The 13,736-nt window shown below is 47.1% G+C and overlaps 1 protein-coding gene across 5 annotated transcripts in view; it reads left to right on the top strand.

Annotated features, from left to right (window-relative positions):
- Positions 1-12,800, top strand: part of GAB2 (GRB2 associated binding protein 2) — a 93,490-nt gene extending 80,690 nt beyond the window's left edge. For 2 of the 5 annotated variants that reach the window (XM_063148720.1, XM_063148718.1), the window contains exons 6-10: positions 642-921; positions 1,915-2,005; positions 3,318-3,420; positions 4,273-4,398; positions 6,017-12,800. In XM_063148720.1, coding sequence (XP_063004790.1) covers positions 642-921; positions 1,915-2,005; positions 3,318-3,420; positions 4,273-4,398; positions 6,017-6,160 — 744 coding nt within the window. In that variant the 3' untranslated portion in view covers positions 6,161-12,800. Of the gene's footprint in view, positions 1-638; positions 922-1,914; positions 2,006-3,317; positions 3,421-4,272; positions 4,399-6,016 lie in introns of all 5 variants that reach the window. The other 3 variants (XM_063148719.1, XM_063148717.1, XR_010026704.1) reach the window with 2 other exon arrangements.
- Positions 12,801-13,736: the final 936 nt, after the last annotated feature.

Raw genomic sequence — 13,736 nt, 5'->3', positions numbered from 1 at the left:
ACAGCCCAGTCCTACACAGCTAAGTCAAGAAGGGGTCTGTTAATGGTTTCTGTTTAAACCATGGTGAGCTGCAGAGAACAGATAGGGTGGCAACCATCTAACCCAGCATGATGTGCAGAGCTTTGCTTACACACAGTGTATCTGCCTGCAGCTTTGGCCCAAAAAAAACTACCCAAGAGTTCGCCTTCCTCCTGAAAGCCTGGGATGCCGCTGAGCTAAATTTTGACATGTAGCCAGAACAGCCTCTTTTGTGTGCACTTTCTAAGATTTCCTGAACTGGAAATGACACTAAAGCAACCTTTCGTATTCTGTTTTAGTCACAGACACAGCCTAGGGAAGAAAGACTTTCCAGGTTAAGCATGCTTCTCCAGCTCACTCTGATCATGAGAAGATGCTCAGGTCTGGGTGATAAAGACCTTTCTGAAAACTCAGGATGTTGCAATGTCTTGGAAACAAAGGACGTAGACACTCTCAGTGCAAACTGATGTCCAAGGAGGGGACAGATCATTCCTCCCCTTTGTGCTTAGATTTTAGAGTGAGTCTCCCCTCAGATGTTGTTTGGTTATGATGAAATGGAGGGTTTGTAGTGGATGGGGTTGAGCAGTGCCTGATGCTCACAGTGCCTGATCCTCCCCCAGCAGGCCAAGGCAGCGGTGGCCCGCTCCCACAGCACCGACTCCGAGGACAACTACGTCCCCATGAACCCCGGTTCCTCGCCCCTAATCCACGCCGAGAAAGCCAACGACAATGCCCAAAGTCTCTACATCCCCATGAGCCCTGGGCCGCATCACTTTGACCTGGTGGGCTTGTCCTCGGCCACCCTTCCCGTGCATAAAGGAGGAGCCGTGGCTCAGTGCCACCGGCGGCTGAGTGAAATCCAGCCCCCGCCAGTCAACCGCAACCTCAAACCCGACCGGAAAGGTAAGGACCTTTAGCTGTGCACGAACCTTCCCAGGAATTCTTCTGTTTTTTTAATACTTCAGACTACATCTGTGAAGTTGTGTCCAGTCCCAGGTGGGGTGTGCTTTGCTACTGCCAGCACAGTCAGACCTTCAGTTGTCCCCCATCCCCTTCCTCTTTCAGAAGCTCTGTAGTGCAAATGTAGCTTTCCTGGTGCTTGAGCAGTCCATCTCAAACCCTTCCAGGCCTTTACAGATGCATTTCACAAGCAGGATTTCACCCCCTTGGCCTGCACCCCTCCCTGTGCTCCACCCCAAAATTTCAAAGTTGTATTCAGATGACACAAGTTTTTCCTACAGTTTCCTGCTGGCTGGTTCCAGGCAGTTCTTCCTTCAGGGCTCTGCTGACATTCTCCAAATCTCTCCCTAATCCATTGTCTGAACAGTGGCCAAGGAGATCCTGAGGAGGGCTCCCATCTCTAGGGTGTCAACACCTAACCCCATAAACACTCCATCCAAGGGTTGGAGTTGGAGTGTAGAACTCTTCCACCTAATGAACCATCCATGATGAGAAGGGCTTTCATCTGCTACCCTGCAGATGTCCTTTTCCATTCCCTATGGGAAAACACTCCACACAGAGGTAGTTCAGGTCTGGCAGAGCCTGGTCTTGTTCTCATATAATGCATTAGTTACCACAGATATCTAATGAGTGGTTTTGGGGTTTGGGTATTTTTAGCAGATCTCTGTTCCCTAGAAGGCACATCCCCATTTTGAGAATACCCATCCACTTTGGGGCTGTGGAGCAGAGGGAGAAATTCACTGTTTTCCCACAGTTCTGGCGTAAATGAGCACAGGGGGTTTGGGTTGGAGTATTTGTCATCAGCAGGGAGGGCTGGGGAGCTGATTAGTAGAATGGGAAGTAATCAACCATTTGTTGGGGGCACTTTCATGCCAGTCATGGATGCTGAATCGTAGGAACATGCTGTCTCTGAATAAAGGCTTTTCCCCTCCCCAGCAAAGCCATCACCGCTGGACCTGAGGAACAACACTGTCATTGATGAGCTTCCCTTCAAATCACCAGTCACAAAATCCTGGTCCAGGCCAACGTGAGTAATGGCTGGGGGATGATTTCTTGCTTTGCTCCAACAGCAACTCTCTGGTCTCATTATTACTGACATTCACAGGTAGCCATGCTGTCACCTCTGCCATGGATTAAACATTCCCCACATCACAGCTAGTGGCAGGAAGGTAAATTCATTTAGGTTGGGATTTCACATGAAAGCCCAGCATGTGGCTAACAAGATAATTAAGATCCCTTGAAGACATTTCCTGTTTCTGGGATCTGACAACTGCTGGAGAGCTGTGGCTCTGACCTGGGACCTGTGGTCCGCCACAATTCATGATTCAGCTGAGCCAGACCAACTGAGCCACGCTGTGTGGGGGGCATGATTTCACATCCAAGCTATTCCCCCCCAGACCCCACTGTCATCTAAAAACACAGGGTGACTCTCAGGGTCTGACCGAGCCGTGTTTTGATTGCCTTGAAAGCAAAGCTTAGCCTGAAGGAAGTCTGCAAAATTAAACCAAAGCACTTCAGAGCTATGTCTGCCAGCCAAAAATAACAGGATTCGCACAATTCCAGCTCTGCTACTAATTCACGGTCTGATGTTGACCAGCAAAAGGCAGAAGCAAAGCTTGGCTGCTATGACTCCTCTAATAAATTGGATTGTGTGGAGACTGACTGCAGGGCATGAACGCTGTGTGCTGAAATCACTGCGCTGGGAAGCAGCAAGCAGGGTTTGATTGACAAGAGGTCTGACCCTGGAGAAGCTAATGGATTTTTCCCCTATCAGCTAATCATATGACCCCGCTTTACTGAAAGGCAACAAATAGCTTTTTGAGACACGTGCTTTAATGCCAGAAGATGATTTCATTATTTTGTTCAGTATAATTAGATTTGGCCAATTGAAAGAAAGACAGTTCCTCAGAGGATTTGTTTTCCTGCAAAAAATTTGGATAGGGCCTGTGCGGTAAACAAATCCTGTTGCTGTGGTGGGGCTGGAGGTGAGAGGCTTCACCAAGGCTGCCCCTCCATCCTCCACAATTAAATGTTTCCTGAGAGATGAAGGAGTTAGTGGAATCTGATTTGTGTAGATGAGAGCAGGAGAGTTATAGGTACATAGAAAGCAAGGGGTTACTAAAAAATTCTAGTAAGAAAAAATTGAGAAGTCCAAACCCAAGGATTTCCAATCGATGGAAAGGGCAGGCTGGAGAACCTTGGTACCACCAGCTCTTCCTCATGCCCAGACTGGGTCACGGTGATGGTTGCAGGCATCAGGAGCTGCCCTCTCCCACCTCCATGGCAAAGGACAAGCAGGACCCGCAGCCCTCAGTAACACCTCCCCCCTGTCCCTGCAGGCAGACCTTCAACGCCGGCTCTCTGCAGTACTGTCGCCCTGTCTCCTCCCAGAGCATCACCAGCACTGACTCGGGAGAGAGCGAGGAGAACTACGTGGCCATGGTAAGGGCCCACAGCTAAGATAGGTGGTTCTGGCAGGACATTCAGTCTCCCCAGCTCTGCAGATGCATTCCTAGCTCGTGAGAGGGAAGTGCTCAGATAGCACAGTGTGGAGTACATCCTTATGTGTATCCCTCAATGCACAAAACAGGGTGTTTCCTTCTGAAAACAGCGTGTCTCATTGGAGTTTTAAATGTGTATGAGAGCAGAAACATGTATCACCCACTTTGCCAGGAATTAAGAAGGATTTAAAAATTTATACGGACTGTCAGGGTGTATTTTCCTAATTAAGGTTGATTTTTTTCAATTTTTTTTCCCCTAATAGCTGCTTACATCATGTGTCTGTGGGAGCAGGGGCTATCAGAGCAGAAGCAGGGAGTGGCACTGCTTACAGGGAGGGGATTTTGACTGTTTTGGTGAAGCTACTGACTTGAAGCATATTTTTGAGGCTGTGTAACTAATGGGGTAGAGGAAATCTGTGCTCTGTGCAGCATGGTTGTGATTAGCAAAGATTCCAGAACTGGCCTGGCCTTGCTGAGGTGTGGTTCTAGGGACATGCTAAAGCCCACGTCTGCTGTCAGGCATGTGAGTAAAATCAGCACAAAGGCAGCAGAGCTGCTCTAATACATGAAATCAAGAGCATGAGTTTGAAATATTTGTTAGCACAATATACAGCATTGATAGTATCCCAGCAGTTCTTGCACATCCTTGTCCCAGAGGCAGGTGAGCAAATAACCAGGCTCTTTTAAAGGTGCCTCCAACATGTTTCATTTCTGGATTTGTGTTAATTTCCTTTTTTCTTTCTTCCTTCCCACTTTAATCCTCATTATCTCTCCTGTCTCTTCCCTGCATTAGCAAAACCCCATTTCTGCTTCTCCTGTTCCTAGTGGTACCAACAGTCCAGCGCCTAAAAAGAGTTCGGGGAGTGTGGATTACCTGGCCCTGGACTTCCAGCCAAGCTCACCAGGGCCACACAGGAAGGTATGGGAGATTTTATAAACTTCTGGTTTAAAAGTGATGCATTTTTAAGGGGTTCTATGCACATTAGCAACAGCATGGTACAAAGCCCAGACTGTGGTCTCAGGAATCTCTGATGCTCAGAGGGCTGGAGCACCTCTACGATGGAGGCAGGCTGAGACAGGTGGGATTGTTCAACCTGGAGAAGAAAAGTCTCCAAGGAGACCTTGAACCATTTTCCAGTGCCTAAAGGGGCTACAAGAGAGGTGGAGAGGGACTTTTGACAAGGGTATACAGTAACATTAAAGGGGTAATGGTTTCCAGCTGTCAGAGAGCAGATTTAGATTAGATATTAGAAAGAAATTCTTTACTCTGTGAGTAGTGAGGCACTTGAACAGACTGCTCGAAGAAGCTTTGGTTGCCACATCCCTGGAATTCTTCAAGGCCAGGTTGGATGGGGCTTAGAGCTACCTGGTCTAGTGGAAGGTGTTTCTGCCCATGGCATGGTTGAAATGAAATGATCTTTAAGGTCCCTTTCAACCCAAACCATTCTGTGACCCACTGCTATATTTGCTCTAGGTCAAACTCAGTCTCTCTTGCATGTCTGCAGCTTTGCTGGCAGTGCAAAGCAGAAGCATGGATGTGCAGGGTTCAGGGATGCTGATGAGACCACAAACTCAGCTGGAGACTATACATTGAAAAGCTGTCAGGAGGTATCCCAAGAAGTATCAGAATTGATTTTTTCCTCCTTCACAGGAGGAAAAAACGAAAAAAACCAACAGGTCCTCCTAGACCAGATTTGGATTTTGCACCTGAAAGTTGAAGGACTAGGGTTGTATAAACATTCATGGCAACCATTTGCGAGTTGGCCTCAGTTTCTCAAGCGCCACTTTGTTTCCCAGGCAAGGCATCCCACTGGTTGGGTCCTTTTATTATTTGACAGTTGTCCCTTGATGGTTTCTTTCTGCCCAGTAATATTTCTGCAAGTATCACCCATTTAAATTATATCCCATTCTGGAAAAGTGATTTTAGACCACTAAAAAGCATGATCTGGCTCCAGTTACAAGCAGATGGAGGTCCTGTGAAATGCTTGTAAAGTCAGAAAAAGCTTCAAGACTCCAGGAGTTATGGTAAAAAGTATCTCCTTGTTCTCAGCACATCTCTTGGGAGACCCTGCAAACATATCTGTTGTTTGGGAATGAAAATGAGCTAGTGCCATAGGTGGGTAGAGTCAGCGCAGCTAAAAGGTATAGAGCTGGCATTTCTATGTGTATCTCTAAGAGTTCTGAAGTTCTTTACAGGAAAATGAGCAAGATGCAAGGCTGAACTCAAAAAGTCAGCAGTTACAGAACACAATTGCAACCAAACATTCATGTCCCAAAGTTTGTGAGAAGGTAGAGACCCACGTGCTGTTTCTACCCTCCCATTGCACTGCAGTCTCATGCCAGCAAGAGGCAGAGCAGATTGAAATCCTTCATCCTCATGTCTTTGGGAGGTTAGAGGGAGGGTGATGAGCTGTGAGGTCTTCAAGAAGGCAGGAATGGTGCTGGTGGGCTTGTGGCACCTGCTGCAGGAAGGAGTGAGAGGGAAGAGCAGGGAGCAGATGAGTGACCAGACGGTGCCCTGTTTCTCCTCCCCACAGCCCTCCACGTCGTCAGTTGCCTCAGATGAGAAGGTTGATTACGTGCAAGTGGACAAGGAGAAGACACAGGCGCTGCAGAGCACCATGCAGGAGTGGACTGATGTGCGGCAGTCCTCGGAGCCTGCCAAGAGCATGAAGCAGTAGTGCCCGCGGCAGGCAGCAAAACAGGAACACGTCCTGTTGGTTTTCCCCAGCTGCAGCCCCGCTGGGCTGCCAGGCCCACTTGGGCTGGATTTCTAAGACTTCTCTGTGGAGGGGAGGGGGTGTCATTGGTTTGTTTTTTTCTCTTAAAACAAAACAAAACTTAATTTCAGGGGAAGACTTGGCGGATACTGTTTGCCAGTGATAAAGACCAACTATGTTTGGTGGCTAGGTTTGTGCTTTAGCTGCTGGATGCACTGTCCAGGAACTTTGACTTAGCAATACCAGGTTTCACCCTACTCATCTTTTCCTTACAGCTATTAAAGCCACCTTGTATGTTCTAACACTGCATCATCTCTCCCCGTCTTCTTCCATATTGTACCCTAAACCATGCCATGCAGGTTTGCAGCATCTCCCAAAGGATATCATTGCCCAGCTCTGATTCTCCACTCCTTATGGTTGTCCTCTTCTCTGCCTCCTCCCAGTCCCAAAACTGAGCAAGGACCATTGCTTTTGAAATCATTTTTGTTGTCCTGTCTCTTGTAAATAATATGTTCAAAACCTCTGAGGGCTGTTCTGCTCTTGGCTGGACAGCCCCCAAGGTTTTGGTTGGGGTTGTTAACCTTCAGGAGCTTGACACACCATCCCCACCATCCCATTGAGCTGACTTAGGAGCCCAGGACTTGCCCCATCATACACACACATACATGTCAGCATATGCTCTCATGAGTTTGTTGGGGTTCTTCTGTTTGTATTCTCCATTAACTCTCAGAGTGAACGGGCTGGAGAGATTGGTTTTGGAAGGGGCTGGAGGGATTGGCTTTGGAAGGTAGAATTTAAGCACTGACCCACTGCCTCTCCGAAACCAACTCCTGTGAATCTGACCCTAAAAACCACAGTTTGCCTTTTGTGGCACCAGAAGAAGCCCATAGAGTGAGAGTCCTACATCATGGACATTGTGAGAAGCCCTGTGGTTGAGTATGAGGGGGCAGGGAGGCTCTGGAGACGCTGTGTGTGTGGACTGGCATAAGGATGAGTGACAAGAAGGGAGTGGGAGGCGGGAGGCTGCTGTGAGGACTGGGAGAAGGCAGGTGGTGTACTGCAGAGATTGGTCCTGCGTGAGGAGGTTCGGTGGAATGTTTCTTGGAAGAAAGAAGAAGAGTAATTGAAATGTTGGTTGATGGTGAGGTCATAGGCTTGGGAAGAGGTTGGTCAGGAGAGTCAGGGCAGGGCATTTCAGTAGGAGCTTTAACGTAGTAGCATTGTGGTTGGTTTGTGGAGGGTGCAAAAGGCTGAACTGTTTTCCCCTCATCTTCAGCAATGTTTCTTCAACACAACACTGGGGCTTGCTGACATTAATGGCCCTAGGCTCTAATTATGGGTGGGAGTCTGCTGTTGTCCCTTGCCAGCATCCTTAACACATCCAGGCTTTGGGATCGTTCGCCAGGCAGCTGCTGAGCACAGAGGGAAGAGAAGGACGAGACAGTTTAATGCAGAGATAATAATTCATGATCTCATGAAAACAGGAAGGACTAATGATTGCCATGGAGCAGCCTGATTGCCAGACAGCAAGTGCTGACATGAATAAACAGGCTGACCGCAAACCAAGAGCCAAATGAAGGAGACATCAGGAAGATTAGGTAATAATATTTATTAAAGAGCTGGAGCTATTCTTTCTGCAAGCTGAACCCCTCCCAGCACCGTGGGCTCTGTGTTCCACCAACACCACCAAGTTGTATTGATTATTAATGCTTAAGCATTGACACATTTGCTTAATCTTGGTCTGAGCTTGGAAGGGCCAGACGTGACCCACATGGGGATAGGATTCCAGTCCCTTAAGGGCTGTGTGCTGGTAAAATAATTCTTGAACTTTCAACACCATTTTGTGTTTTCTTCTTGCATGCCATGAAAGGGAAGGATGCTAATGAAAAGCTCTGATAACCCTGTTGAGACATTGAAGTGTTGGACTTTTATAGAAACAAGGAAGCAAATACCCTAATGTTTATGTTAATAATTATAATTACTAGAAGGGAAGAAACCTCAAAGCCCCAAAGGGGAAAATTTAGCAGAGTCAGATGCTTTCTAAAGGTCAGGGGGGGTGTTATACCCTGCAATGGCCATTGCCTCCTGCTGGAGGCTTGCACACTTGCCTGGTGAGTTGACAAAATGAAGACTAGAATGCAGTACTTTGTATTTCTATTGCCCCTTTCATCTCTGCATCTCAGGGGAGACTAAACATTGGGCCTGATCCAGAGCCCACTGAAGTGTGCATTCACCCATCTGGGAGAGAGCTCCCCATCCCCACCAAAAAGAATGTCACTCTTCTGGGAAGCTGATTTTTCCCATTTCTTCTTCAAAGCTGTTAGCTTTAGTGGCTTGAGAGAGAACACATTGGGTTTGAGTGCGAGTTGCTGAGTGGGTGCCCTGTGCTTCTGCACTGGGACTAGGTGCCTCCAGTGCCCACTCCCACATTTAATCCAAGGGGTTAATTAGGACTGGAAAAGCCTTTTGTGGTACTGGAGAAACTTAACCTTTTTCTCCATGTTTCACAAATGTCTTTGTTCATGGGGCAACCATTGGCATGGGATAGCTCTTTTCCCAGGCTCAGACCCTGTGTTTTGATAATTTCCTCTCATGAGCATCCCTAGTAACTGGTTCATTGCATTTGGCAGACCAAGGACCAAAATGGCCCAAAAGCAGCTACTTAACAACTGCTGGTTGCTGGCCCCTCTCTGCTTTGCTGTGTTTTCACTGAAAAAGATACATTCCTCTACCTTTTCCCCTGCAAAGCACCAAGCAAACAGCACCACCAAACTAAGCAGAGGGCCACAGACTCTGTGCCATATAGACATGACTGTATCAACCCCTCCTGAAAGCATTAAGTAATCAATGGCTTCAGTGGAAATAGTCACCCATGACGATTGCCAAGCTGATTACAGCAGTCCCTGGTGATTAATGTTTGTGCAGTATTTAGTCTTAAACCATATTGAAAAGCAGCTGCTTTAATTACACAGACTGCCAAGAACTTTGTCCTGAAGGCATTGAGTTTATCACATCCACTTTATACTTGGATTCTCAAGTATGACAGGCTCCTTTGTTAGAAATAGGTATTTAAGGAAACTGAGAACATTGCAAATTATTCATTTTAATTGAAATTAAACTGGCTTGAGCCTTCACGTCAGAGCCTGCTCTACAGCTCTGTGGTTTGATTTAGAAAAGGGATGTGCTTGCATGTGTGTGTGCTCATGGAGAAGGGTTGTCTGTGGGACAAGCACCATGACCTCAATATTTAGTTTTATGAAGCACTGGGTCCATGGCTCAAGGCTTTCCCCAAGCTTGAAAATGACTAAGCAGGTGGTTTTAAAGGCAAAAGTCTCCAAGAGTGTGTATCCCTTGCTGTGAGTATGCAAATGCTGCTCATCATTCCTCTGCATGGTGAGATGTGTGAGCTGCCTTGGAGCTGATTTGCTCTGAACTGGCATTTGAGTGTTCAGTGGGAAATACATTTCCAGCTCTAAATAGATGCCAGGCTTAGGCTTAGTCTCAAGCTGGCGAAAGAGAATAATGTGTGAGCGCAGAGAGTGCCAGGGCAAAGCTGAGAGTCTGGCAAAGAGGGCCAAATGCAGACTCAGAACCAAAAGATAGGAAAGGCTTGGCTTGTCTAGGAGCTAACTGGAATGGATTTGAACTCTGGGCCACCAGCCACTGGCAAGGGTGAGATATGAGAGAACATGAGGTTGGGACGAGAGAAGGCAGGGGAGTTTGCCAGTAAGGTTTGGGTCTTGGTCCTCACCGTGTGCTCCTTTGGCCTGTGTTTTTGGGTCAGATGTGCAGAGACTTGTGGGTTGTGGAATGCTCAGTAGAAGCTATGCACTGGTGGGACAGGAGCTTCCACCACTCTCGGGCACTTCACTCTCAAGGGGGTCATCCTGCCTGACAACGTGATGCCTGTGCTCTGGCATTCAGGAATGCTTGGGCTGTTCACCCAGCTCTGAGCTGGGCAGGAGAAACCCTACAATAAATGTGTGGGGACCAGGACATCCTGAGGGGACATCTTGCTGAGGGCTCCCATGAGCTGTTCTTGGGGCAGCAGTGCCATGGTTTCAGCATGCCAGAGTTGTCCCTGGAGGTGCCATCTTCATCCCTGAAGTTTTGCAAGTTCAGTCTAGGTCAACCCCATAGCTGACCCTGCTTGGAGCATCTCTTCCACACTGAGACCCTGTGCTGCTGGGGTTCAGTGGAGACCCCTCCATGTGAGGGAGGGGGCCCAGGGGGTTGCTTGGAGCCCTGTAACATCCAAAACAGATACAGGGCCACTTCTCTGGCCATGAGAAGCCAAGTGGCAAGGCACACAGCTCAACCCCTAAGGCCATACTCCCCAGTGAGAAGACCTAATCCACACTGGGCCATCCCTTGCACCTGGGAAAGGGCTGGCTGGCCCAGAACAAGTCATCCAGGACATGGACAGGCAGTTCTAGCAACTGTGAGACAGCTTGAACCTGTAAATTTGTCAGGCTAGATCCAGACCTCTCAGCAAACCCATGCCACCTCCACACCCTGGCATACCAGGAAGTGTTGGCTTGTTTTGGCTATACAATGATCATGTCTCCTTGGGTGGGAAGGGGTGTACAGCCACGTCCAGGTCTTATGGAAGTTGTTAAAATAGTTCCCAGGTGCTGTCTGAACTTTCTGGCCCAGGAGGCAAGTAAAAGGGTGGTTTTCTCAAGTTGTGCTTGCATTGTGTTGGTGTTTTCCCACCTGGTGATGTAAAAGTTCCATTCCATGTAAAAGCTGACACCCACAGTGCGTGTGCCATTGGAGGGATGCTGTCTAGGGGGTGAGATGGATGCAGCAGAACTGTGAGTATGAAGAAGCCCAAGTTCTACAGGAAGGGGGAAGAGCAAAACCTAACTTTGGCACCAGCCAGAGAACACACATGGCTGTCTAAGAACCATCAAAAAAATCAGAGGGACCAGTCCAGCATCAAATCACAAGGGCAAATAATCCAATTTAGGGCCTCTGATGAGTCTGAGTGTCTCTCTTCTCTGCCCAGCCTTCCCACATGTACATAATGATCTTGCAGCTGTTAATGAGGCTCTTGCAGGTCAAGATGTGCACTTTTTGTTCACGATTCCTCCTTGGTCTGGAGCAGTTCATCCCTCTATCAGCCTGTCCTTGGTGTCTCATCCTTGTAGTCACAATTTTATCTCCTTGTTCACGACTCCTAGTGTTGTACTGTCAATCAGGTTGCTGATTTAGTGTCTTCTCTTGAGAAAAGTTGATATGTAGCAAGGTGTCACAATACAGCTGTCCCCTTCCAGCCCACGGCCAGCTGGTCCTGGCACGTGGTGTTCAAGTTCTAACACCAGCCAGTAATATCTGAAACAGAAGCTGGGGCGCATGGCTCCATCTCTTTAGCTCAAAAAGCTTCTCAACAGGCTTGCTCCCAATCATCAGGCTCTTAATTTTTGATGCAGCCCATTGCTAACATATGATGGGTTCATTTGTGGGCCAGTGGGTTGACCATATGGGAGAGGTTTGCCCCCAGACCAGGAGATAAGAAACCATCATTTTTATTGTCATTCTCTGGGTGACACCACACTGTATCCTCATGTGGGACAAGAGGGTTCATGTGAACTCTGTATCCTGCTTTTTCTCCGGCTTGTAAAATGAAGGTTTTTAGTACTTATTTCCCCACCTCACATATGTGTCATGAGGTGTAATTAATTGACATCTAATAATGCAAAGAGCTGTTTTGAGTCTGCAGGCAATGGCTTGGCAGCATGTGGTGCTAACCTATTGTCATGCCCAGCATCATACACGACACCAACACATCCCGCTCTGCAAAACTCATTAAAAACCCCTTAATCCTTAACTACCAAGGTGAAAAAAAACTTGGCAGGATTTTCTTCTGAGTGAGGGGGGTGGGGGAAATGTCATTTGCACAGTTTTCAGTGTTCTGCTGCCACATTTACCCTGGAAATACCACGGGTTTTTTTGAGAGCAGCATGGACGTGGTGGCTGAGCCACACTGCAGAGAGGGGAAGGGAGCAGGACCCTGGGCTCCACGGGGAGCCTGTCGATGAATCCCGTAGGGTTAGGACCAAACCTTTAGAGTAGTTATATCCCACTCAACCCAGCCCTTGGCAAAGTCAACGTGACTTTGCCATCATTGTGTGGGAACTTTGGGCATCATTGTGTGGGAACAGACCCAGTCAGATTAGGGTAGTTTTCTCCATTTGTTTCTTAACCTGCTGCGAGGAGGGGTTGGAGCCCTGGCTGTGAAGCTGTTGCATCAGCAGCCGATTCGCAGGGATGTTTTGTGTGTTTCAAAGCCTATGACTGTTCTTAAAGAGGAGTATTTTTAATTTTTTGATTTCCATTTGTAGAAGGAAGGACAAGAGTAATCTGTGGCAAACTGTACAGTATGTGTCTTCTTGTGGTGTCACTGTTTGAATGGTTATTAAGTTTTCAAATCACTGTGGACAGCTAATCACTTAAGTTATTAATTTATTCTTTGGGGGGTTGTTGTTTGGTTGGTTTTTTTTAAAGTAATTTGAAACAATTATTTATCCTGTAAATCGGTCTTGAGTGAAGCCTAGATAATACTTTTTTGCTGTTAATAAACATGGTACATGCCTGACGTGAAGGTGATCTCATTTTTAAGTACTGTATATGCAACAGAAAAGCAACAGGAAAATAAAAGAATGATAATAAAAAGATATGTCTCCCTGGTGATTCCCAGTACAGATTCAGAGCAGGGGAAAAAGGGGGAAACTAATAAGCAGATCAAGTTTGATTATGTAGTACCTTTAAAGCTTTCAGAGCATCTTCTCAGCATGTTGCCAAGTGTCTCCTACAGCTTCAGGTGTCCTGTATGGGTAAGGAGGGCCTTTAGGATGTAGCTAGGGTTTTCCTGATACCAGAACCCAAGCCATGTATTTTTAAGCTGCTAAATTGAATTTCATACCATATATCTGCTCTGCTGTGTGCAGTGTGAGGACAAATGCTGCCTTCCTCACCCATCAGCAGCTTAGCACCTATGAGCCTCGGCTCTGGACACCAAATCAGAGAACCTCAGCAAAAGGACAAACCTTTTTCTCCAGAGTTAAAAGTTCAACTCTCCCTTTAAGACTTCCCTTTAAAAAAAAAAAAAAAAAAAAAGACAACTGGGAAACGACACCTCCCTAAGCACAGCTCCTGTAACAGCTCTTTTAGACAAGAGTAGCATCATCTCACACCTGCAGCACACACCAAGAGCTGGGGACTCCCCTGTGGGCTCTCCTTGACCAGAGGCACGTGTGACAGACTAAACAAGCCAGACTATCTCATATACCATAGCAGATACTTTATCAATATGCCATATGCAAACATGACTGGCATTACTAACACTAGTACCAATATAGCACACACTATATTGGTGTGGCACAGATAGTAATGCACCATACTCGTACTATACTAGACTTCTGTAAGGCCTTTAACATGGTCCCTTATAACATTCTCAGCTCTTAACTGAAGAGTTTGATGGATGGGTGGACCATTGGATGAATAAGGAATTGGCTGGATGGCCACATTGAAA

The sequence above is a fragment of the Melospiza melodia genome, chromosome 2 (genome assembly GCF_035770615.1).
Source record: "Melospiza melodia melodia isolate bMelMel2 chromosome 2, bMelMel2.pri, whole genome shotgun sequence".
Classification (NCBI taxonomy): Eukaryota; Metazoa; Chordata; class Aves; order Passeriformes; family Passerellidae; genus Melospiza; species Melospiza melodia.
The sequence above is the reverse complement of the archived record's forward strand: the minus strand, read 5'-3'. Positions and strand labels throughout refer to the sequence as shown.